The sequence below is a fragment of the Oncorhynchus mykiss genome, chromosome 10 (genome assembly GCF_057628025.1).
Source record: "Oncorhynchus mykiss isolate SJ-2025 chromosome 10, ASM5762802v1, whole genome shotgun sequence".
Lineage (NCBI taxonomy): Eukaryota > Metazoa > Chordata > Actinopteri > Salmoniformes > Salmonidae > Oncorhynchus > Oncorhynchus mykiss.
The window spans coordinates 82,710,912-82,720,328 of NC_143031.1; the positions used below are offsets into that span (position 1 = coordinate 82,710,912).

Below are 9,417 nucleotides of genomic sequence, written 5' to 3' on the forward strand. Positions count from 1 at the left end.
GTGGTATAGACTCAACAGGTAGAATGTGTCAGTGTGGTGATGTCATAATGTGGTATAGACTCAACAGGTAGAATGTGTGGTATGGTGATGTCATAGTCATAATGTGGTATAGGCTCAACAGGTAGAATGTGTCAGTGTGGTGATGTCATAGTCATAATGTGGTATAGACTCAACAGGTAGAATGTGTGGTATGGTGATGTCATAGTCATAATGTGGTATAGGCTCAACAGGTAGAATGTGTGGTATGGTGATGTCATAGTCATAATGTGGTATAGGCTCAACAGGTAGAATGTGGCGATGTCATAATGTGGTATAGACTCAACAGGTAGAATGTGGCGATGCCATAATGTGGTATAGACTCAACAGGTAGAATGTGTCAGTGTGGTGATGTCATAATGTGGTATAGACTCAACAGTTAGAATGTGTCAGTGTGGTGATGTCATAATGCGGTACAGACTCAACAGTTAGAATGTATCAGTGTGGTGATGTCATAATGTGGTATAGACTCAACAGTTATAATGTGTCTGTGTGTGTCTTAACAGTAACACTGTGTGTGTGCAGGTTTCCCTCCTCCCAGCGGCCCCCCTCCCTCTCTCATCCCCACCTTGGACAGGTAAGACAGCTTCACCTTGTAGAGATCTAAGGCAGCGTTTACACAGGCAACCCAATTCTGATCTGTTAACCCAATTATTTACAGAAGAGCTGATCTGTTTCAATTGCGTTGGCATATTGGTTGGAAGTCTATGGGTATCTGCTAGCATGCTATGGGTATCTGCTAGCATGCTATCTGCTAGCATGCTATGGGTATCTGCTAGCATGCTATGGGTATCAGCTAGCATGCTATGGGTATCTGCTAGCATGCTATGGGTATCTGCTAGCATGCTATGGGTATCTGCTAGCATGCTATGGGTATCTGCTAGCATGCTATGGGTATCTGCTAGCATGCTATGGGTATCTGCTAGCATGCTATGGGTATCTGCTATAGCATGCTATGGGTATCTGCTAGCATGCTATGGGTATCTGCTAGCATGCTATGGGTATCTGCTATAGCATGCTAGTAGATACCCATCGACTTCCAGTCAACGCGCTAACTCTATTTAACATTGGCTCACGAATACTACCTCTAACTTCCTTCATGCTGGACACAGAGACATAAACACGCTGTCCACAACTCCATCTGACTCTGAAAATAGAAATAGATAAAGAGCATCATTGCCAGAATCCAGAAATATCCATTTGATATGATTGATTGGATCAATATGTAAATGGGTTCTAAAGTATTGGTTAAAATGGCTTTGATATATTGAACTTTTTTTTTTATTGATTTTTTTTTTTTATAGCAGTGGGCATCCAGGTGGATATGATGTTCGTCCCGTTCCACCATACCCCTTCCCCACAGGTAGGGGGCGACAAACACACACTATCACTTTCAATCGATGTTATATTATATACGTCTGTCCAAAAATGGATCCCGATTCCCTATGTAGTGCACTACCGTTGACTAAGGTGCCATTTCCGATGTAGCCTCACTCTCAATCCCTTTCAATTAATAATAAGTTATTATTATATTAAATGGTATTAAATCAATCCATGGGCTTCATTTAACAAGATATATAGGATGAGTCCCAATGGGACCCAATCTGGCCTATATAATGCATTTCTTTTAAGCAGGGTCGATAGGGCTGTGGGCAAAAGTAGTGCACTATGTAGGGAATAGGGTGTCATAGGGCTCTGGTCTAAAGTAGTGCACTATATATAGGGAATAGGGTGCCATAGGGCTCTGGTCTAAAGTAGTGCACTACATATATAGGGAATAGGGTGCCATAGGGCTCTGGTCTAAAGTAGTGCACTATATAGGGAATAGGGCTCTGGTCTAAAGTAGTGCACTACATAGGGAATAGGGCTCTGGTCTAAAGTAGTGCACTATATAGGGAATAGGGTGCCATATGGCTCTAGTCTAAAGTAGTGCACTATATAGGGAATAGGGTGGCATAGGGCTCTGGTCTAAAGTAGTACACTATATAGGGAATAGGGTGCCAGTTGGGAAGCACCCATTTATGAACTTGATCCAAAGTTTGATTGATACCAGTATCGCCATCCTCGTTAGTATCGTGGCAAGGAAACAAAACACAAAGCAGATTGGCTCAGTATGTAATACCTTCTTTAGAAAAAAACCCTGACAACATCGTTATGTTGGAAACAAACGTCATTATGATGGAAAACAGCCCTGATGTTGGAAACAAACATCATTATGATGGAAAACAGCCCTGATGTTGGAAAACAGCCCTGATGTTGGAAACAAACATCATTATGATGGAAAACAGCCCTGATGTTGGAAACAAAACATCATTATGTCATCTGGAGTCACATTGTATTTATTTTCCAAGCTACAGCACACCATATTTGACGTCCAGCAGGTTTTTAAAGCACCAAACAGTTTAGTCTGTTACGAATACTGCTATCGCCTCGGCCGTCATTGATATGGGGAGTATTTTAACTCCACATGGAAGGTGTTTTAGGTGGGTACACACTGACATGTACACACACAATATTGTAATAATCAATCATGTTTATTGTCCCTCAGGTGGTTTCCCTCCTCCTATGACAGGTATGTCCTCATCACTACAGTATATCCTCCTCCTCCTCACAATATATCACTACAGTATATCACTACAGTGTATTCTCATCACGACAGTATATCACTACAGTATATCCTCCTCCTCCTCACTACAGTATATCCTCATCACGACAGTATATCACTACAGTATATCCTCCTCCTCACTACAGTATATCACTACAGTATATCCTCATCACGACAGTATATCACTACAGTATATCACTACAGTATATCCTCATCACTACAGTATATCCTCATCACTACAGTATATCCTCATCACGACAGTATATCACTACAGTATATCACTACAGTATATCCTCATCACAACAGTATATCACTACAGTATATCCTCCTCATTCACACTACAGTATATCACTACAGTATATCCTCCTCCTCTCTGTCTCCAGGTGGCTACCCTCCTCCTATGCCAGGTGTGGTGTCGCCATGGCCTCCTATGATGGACCAGTCTAAACAGTGGGACTACTACCCTCCAGGTAAACCAGTATACCCACCAGGTAAACCGGTCTACCCTCCAGGTAAACCAGTCTAAACAGGAGGACTGCTACCCTCCAGGTAAACCAGTCTAAACAGGAGGACTGCTACCCTCCAGGTAAACCAGTCTACCCTCCAGGTAAACCAGTCTACCCTCCAGGTAAACCAGTCTACCCTCCAGGTAAACCAGTCTACCCTCCAGGTAAACCAGTCTGCCCTCCAGGTAAACCAGTCTGCCCTCCAGGTAAACCAGTCTGCCCTCCAGGTAAACCAGTCTGCCCTCCAGGTAAACCAGTCTGCCCTCCAGGTAAACCAGTCTGCCCTCCAGGTAAACCAGTCTGCCCTCCAGGTAAACCAGTCTGCCCTCCAGGTAAACCAGTCTGCCCTCCAGGTAAACCAGTCTGCCCTCCAGGTAAACCAGTCTGCCCTCCAGGTAAACCAGTCTACCCTCCAGGTAAACCAGTCTGCCCTCCAGGTAAACCAGTCTGCCCTCCAGGTAAACCAGTCTACCCTCCAGGTAAACCAGTCTACCCTCCAGGTAAACCAGTCTACCCTCCAGGTAAACCAGTCTACCCTCCAGGTAAACCAGTCTAAACAGTAGTACTGCTACCCTCCAGGTAAACCAGTCTACCCTCCAGGTAAACCAGTCTAAACAGTAGTACTGCTAGCCTCCAGGTAAACCAGTCTAAACAGGAGGACTGCTACCCTCCAGGTAAACCAGTCTAAACAGGAGGACTGCTACCCTCCAGGTAAACCAGTCTACCCTCCAGGTAAACCAGTCTCCCCTCCAGGTAAACCAGTCTACCCTCCAGGTAAACCAGTCTACCCTCCAGGTAAACCAGTCTGCCCTCCAGGTAAACCAGTCTGCCCTCCAGGTAAACCAGTCTGCCCTCCAGGTAAACCAGTCTGCCCTCCAGGTAAACCAGTCTGCCCTCCAGGTAAACCAGTCTGCCCTCCAGGTAAACCAGTCTGCCCTCCAGGTAAACCAGTCTGCCCTCCAGGTAAACCAGTCTGCCCTCCAGGTAAACCAGTCTACCCTCCAGGTAAACCAGTCTACCCTCCAGGTAAACCAGTCTACCCTCCAGGTAAACCAGTCTACCCTCCAGGTAAACCAGTCTACCCTCCAGGTAAACCAGTCTACCCTCCAGGTAAACCAGTCTACCCTCCAGGTAAACCAGTCTACCCTCCAGGTAAACCAGTCTACCCTCCAGGTAAACCAGTCTACCCTCCAGGTAAACCAGTCTACCCTCCAGGTAAACCAGTCTACCCTCCAGGTAAACCAGTCTACCCTCCAGGTAAACCAGTCTACCCTCCAGGTAAACCAGTCTACCCTCCAGGTAAACCAGTCTACCCTCCAGGTAAACCAGTCTACCCTCCAGGTAAACCAGTCTACCCTCCAGGTAAACCAGTCTACCCTCCAGGTAAACCAGTCTAAACAGTAGTACTGCTAGCCTCCAGGTAAACCAGTCTACCCTCCAGGTAAACCAGTCTAAACAGTAGTACTGCTAGCCTCCAGGTAAACCAGTCTAAACAGTAGTACTGCTAGCCTCCAGGTAAACCAGTCTACCCTCCAGGTAAACCAGTCTAAACAGTAGTACTGCTAGCCTCCAGGTAAACCAGTCTAAACAGTAGTACTGCTACCCTCCAGGTAAACCAGTCTACCCTCCAGGTAAACCAGTCTAAACAGTAGTACTGCTAGCCTCCAGGTAAACCAGTCTAATCAGTAGTACTGCTACCCTCCAGGTAAACCGAAACAGGAGGGTGGTATAGACAATGTATTTATTTAATGTGATCAGCGGTAGATCTGTGTAATAGCAGAATTTAAAGGTCATATCTGATTGAGCTGACCTATGCAGCGGTTACCGTGACGACGGTCTCCGTGAACACAGGAGCATTGCCCTTTTTAAAAAGGGGTCATAGCTGACGAAGCAGGATCAGATTGAATCCCAGCCTTTACTCTCTGTTAGTCAGCGCCTCTACAAACTGTTTTTGGGGTTTCAGCTAATGTTCTTTTACTCTAGTGATCAATCAATCAACCTGTCAATCAATAACCAATCAATCAGTCTGACCTGATGTTCTTTACTGTACTACTACCCACCAGGACCGGGACCGGGACCAGGACCCAGACGGGAGGACAAGAGGGAGAAGGAGAGAGAGAGACCCAGGGAGAGACCACATGAGAGGGAGAGAGAGCGAGAGCACAGCCCCTCCACTATGGCTTACAACAGGTTAGTCGAGGACGACGCAGGCGACAGCGGGTTAGTCGAGGACGACGCGGGCGACGGGGTTAGTCGAGGACGACGCGGGCGACAACGGGTTAGTCGAGGACGACGCGGGCGACAGCGGGTTAGTCGAGGACGACGCGGGCGACAGCGGGTTAGTCGAGGACGACGCGGGCGACAGCGGGTTAGTCGAGGGCGACAGCGGGTTAGTCGAGGACGACAGCGGGTTAGTCGAGGACGACGCGGGCGACAGCGGGTTAGTCGAGGACGACGCGGGCGACAGTGGGTTAGTCGAGGACGACGCGGGCGACAGCGGGTTAGTCGAGGACGACGCGGGCGACATCGGGTTAGTCGAGGACGACGCGGGCGACAGTGGGTTAGTCGAGGACGACGACGCGGGCGACAGCCGGTTAGTCGAGGACGACGACGCGGGCGACAGCGGGTTAGTCGAGGACGACGACGCGGGCGACAGCGGGTTAGTCGAGGACGACGACGCGGGCGACAGCGGGTTAGTCGAGGACGACGACGCGGGCGACATCGGGTTAGTCGAGGACGACGACGCGGGCGACATCGGGTTAGTCGAGGACGACGACGCGGGCGACATCGGGTTAGTCGAGGAAGACGACGCGGGCGACATCGGGTTAGTCGAGGAAGACGACGCGGGCGACATCGGGTTAGTCGAGGACGACGACGCGGGCGACATCGGGTTAGTCGAGGACGACGACGCGGGCGACATCGGGTTAGTCGAGGACGACGACGCGGGCGACATCGAGTTAGTCGAGGACGACGACGCGGGCGACATCGGGTTAGTCGAGGACGACGACGCGGGCGACATCGGGTTAGTCGAGGACGACGACGCGGGCGACAGCGGGTTAGTCGAGGACGACGACGCGGGCGACAGCGGGTTAGTCGAGGACGACGACGCGGGCGACAGCGGGTTAGTCGAGGACTATCTTGTCTCATCGCTATAACTCCCGTACGGGCTCGGGAGAGACGAAGGTCGAAAGCCAGACGAAGGTCGAAAGCCAACTACCAACAGATTGGCACACCTCATCTCACTGTCCAATCAGAAAAGATCTGTTTAACTTCTAATGGGCAGGCTGGACGGTAGCTTCCCACCTGGCCAACATCCTGTGAAATTACAGAGCGTGAAATTCAAATTACAGAAATATAAATATTTAACATTCATGTAAATACAAGTGTTATACATTAAATAAAGCTTAACTTCTTGTTAATCCAGCCGCTGTGTCAGATTTCAAAAAGGCTTTACGGCGAAAGCACACCATGCGATTATCTGAGGACAGCTCCCCGCACACAAAAGCATGAAAACAGTTTTCAACCAGGCAGGTGCGACACAAAAGTCAGAAATAGCGATATAATAAATGCCTTACCTTTGATGATCTTCTTCTGTTGGCACTCCAATAGGTCCCAGTTACATCACAAATGGTCCTTTTGTTCGATAAAGTCCTTCTTTATATCCGTAAAAACTCAGTTTAGCTGGTCGAGCTTCAGTCAATAATCCACCCAGTTTCCCTCCTTTAAAACGCATACAAAATGAATCCCAAACGTTACTAATAAACTTATCCAAACAAGTCAAACAACGTTTATAATCAAACCTCAGGTACCCTAATACGTAAATAAACGATAAAATTTAAGACGGAAAATAGTATGTTCATTACCGGAGATAAATACCAAAGAACGCACTTTCAAAACGCGCATGGAAACACTAACGCCAAAATGGGAGCCTCTTAGAAAAACTTCTTGCTCATTTTTCCAAAACACAGCCCGAAACTCTTTCGAAAGACTGTTGACATTTAGTGGACGCCCTAGGAACTGCAATCTGGGAGGACTTCGCCTCATAAAAAACATGAAAGACATTGAAAACAGTGGTAGGCTGAATTTTTTTTTATTTTTATGGGTTTGTCCTCTGGGTTTCGCCTGCCATATCAGTTCTGTAATACTCAGACATTATTTTAACAGTTTTAGAAACTTTAGAGTGTTTTCTATCTACCAATTATATGTATATCCTAGCTTCTGGGCCTGATTAACAGGCAGTTTACTTTGGGCACGCTTTTCATCCGAATGTGAAAATACTGCCCCCTACCCAAGAGAGGTTCAACAACGACCGACAGATTGACACAACTCATCTCACTGTCCAATCAGAAAAGATGATTGGTCATGTCACTGTCCAGCGTCCAATTAGATATTCTGTCTGTCTGTGATCTCCATAGTGACGAGGAGCGGTACCGTGGTTACCGGGAGTACCAGGCGGAGCGTGGCTACAGCGGCGGTGACCGTGGAGGAGGTGACCGTGGAGGGGGGGAGCGTGGAGGCGTAGACCGCGGAGGTGACCGTGGAGGGGGGGAGCGTGGCGGTGACCGTGGGAGTGGTGGTGAGCGTGGTGGTGGAGGCGGGGAGCGCCACAGAGACAGGTCGAGCCGTGAGAAGGAGGAGAGACACAGAGAGAGAAGACACAGAGAGAAGGAGGAGGGGAGACACAAGTCATCACGCAGGTACGCCACTCACTCACTCACTCACTCACTCACTCACTCACTCACTCACTCACTCACATTATTTCACCTCTTTGTTGTATCAGAATCAGAACTGTCTTCCTTTTCTCTCTCTCTCTCTCTCTCTGTCTCTGTCTCCTCTCTGTCTGTTTCTCTCTCTCCCCCTCTCTCTCCCTCTCTCTCTCTGTCTCTCCCTCTCTCTCTCTCCTCTCTCTCCCTCCCCCTCTCTCCCTCTCTCTCTCTGTCTGTCTCTCTGTCTCTCTCTCTCTCTCTCCCTCTCTCCCTCCCCCCTCTCCCTCTCTCTCTCTCCCTCTCTCTCACTCTGAGCAGTAGCAGCAGGAGGAGACATGATAGTGAAGAAGGAGACGGTCACAGGAGACACAAACACAAGAAGAGCAAGAGGAGCAAGGAGGGCAAGGAACCTAGTGATGACATGGGAGGAGACCAGGAGAACCAGGACACCATGGAGTGATGAAGAGGACACCCTCCTCTCCCTCTGTCCCTCTTCATCTCTCTCTCTCTCTCTCTCTCTCTCTGTCTATATGGGAGGAGACCAGGAGAACCAGGACACCATGGAGTGATGAAGAGAACACCCTCCTCTCCCTCTGTATCTCTCTCTCTCTCTCTGTCTACATGGGAGGAGACCAGGAGAACCAGGACACCATGGAGTGATGAAGAATACACCCTCCTCTCCCACTCCTCATCTCTCTCCCTCTGTTTCCCTCTATATGTCCCTCCATCTTTCTCTCTCTCCTCCCTCCCTCAGAGCACTGTTGTAGTTGATCATGCTCAGAGGTCGTTGTTGTTTACCCGTTCCCTTCGTAGTCATGACGATCGTAAACAACCCTCATCTTCTGTCATTTATTTTCGTCCCTCTATTTTCTTAACCAAACACCTCGCTGAAAGATGTCAATTTGTTGAATTAAAAAACAAGCTTTTGATAACTTCTGTGTGTTGGGTGGTTTCTGTGTGTGGCTGGTTGGTGTGTGTGTGTGTGTGTGTGTGTGTGTGTGGCTGGTTGGTGTGTGTGTGGCTGGTTGGTGTGTGTGTGGCTGGTTGGTGTGTTACTCTACAGTCTACTATCAGGGTAGTGACCATGCTGGAGGTGTGTTACTCTACAGTCTACTATCAGGGTAGTGACCATGCTGGAGGTGTGTTACTCTACAGTCTACTATCAGGGTAGTGACCATGCTGGAGGTGTTACTCTACAGTCTACTATCAGGGTAGTGACCATGCTGGAGGTGTGTTACTCTACAGTCTACTATCAGGGTAGTGACCATGCTGGAGGTGTGTTACTCTACAGTCTACTATCAGGGTAGTGACCATGCTGGAGGTGTGTTACTCTACAGTCTACTATCAGGGTAGTGACCATGCTGGAGGTATGTTACTGTACTCTACAGTCTACTATCAGGGTAGTGACCATGCTGGAGGTACGTTACTCTACAGTCTACTATCAGGGTAGTGACCATGCTGGAGGTATGTTACTGTACTCTACAGTCTACTATCAGGGTAGTGACCATGCTGGAGGTGTGTTACTCTACAGTCTACTATCAGGGTAGTCACCATGCTGGAGGTA

The 9,417-nt window shown here is 48.4% G+C and overlaps 1 protein-coding gene across 2 annotated transcripts in view; it reads left to right on the top strand.

Moving 5' to 3' along the window:
* LOC110513555 (pre-mRNA 3'-end-processing factor FIP1) overlaps positions 1–8,790 on the top strand; it is a 36,418-nt gene extending 27,628 nt beyond the window's left edge. For both annotated transcript variants that reach the window (XM_090188144.1, XM_090188145.1), the window contains exons 13-19: positions 562–613; positions 1,341–1,399; positions 2,585–2,608; positions 3,025–3,111; positions 5,211–5,337; positions 7,563–7,844; positions 8,172–8,790. In XM_090188144.1, the coding sequence (XP_090044270.1) occupies positions 562–613; positions 1,341–1,399; positions 2,585–2,608; positions 3,025–3,111; positions 5,211–5,337; positions 7,563–7,844; positions 8,172–8,313 (773 nt within the window). In that variant the 3' untranslated portion in view covers positions 8,314–8,790. The remainder of the gene's footprint in view (positions 1–561; positions 614–1,340; positions 1,400–2,584; positions 2,609–3,024; positions 3,112–5,210; positions 5,338–7,562; positions 7,845–8,171) is intronic.
* The last annotated feature ends 627 nt before the right edge of the window (positions 8,791–9,417 follow it).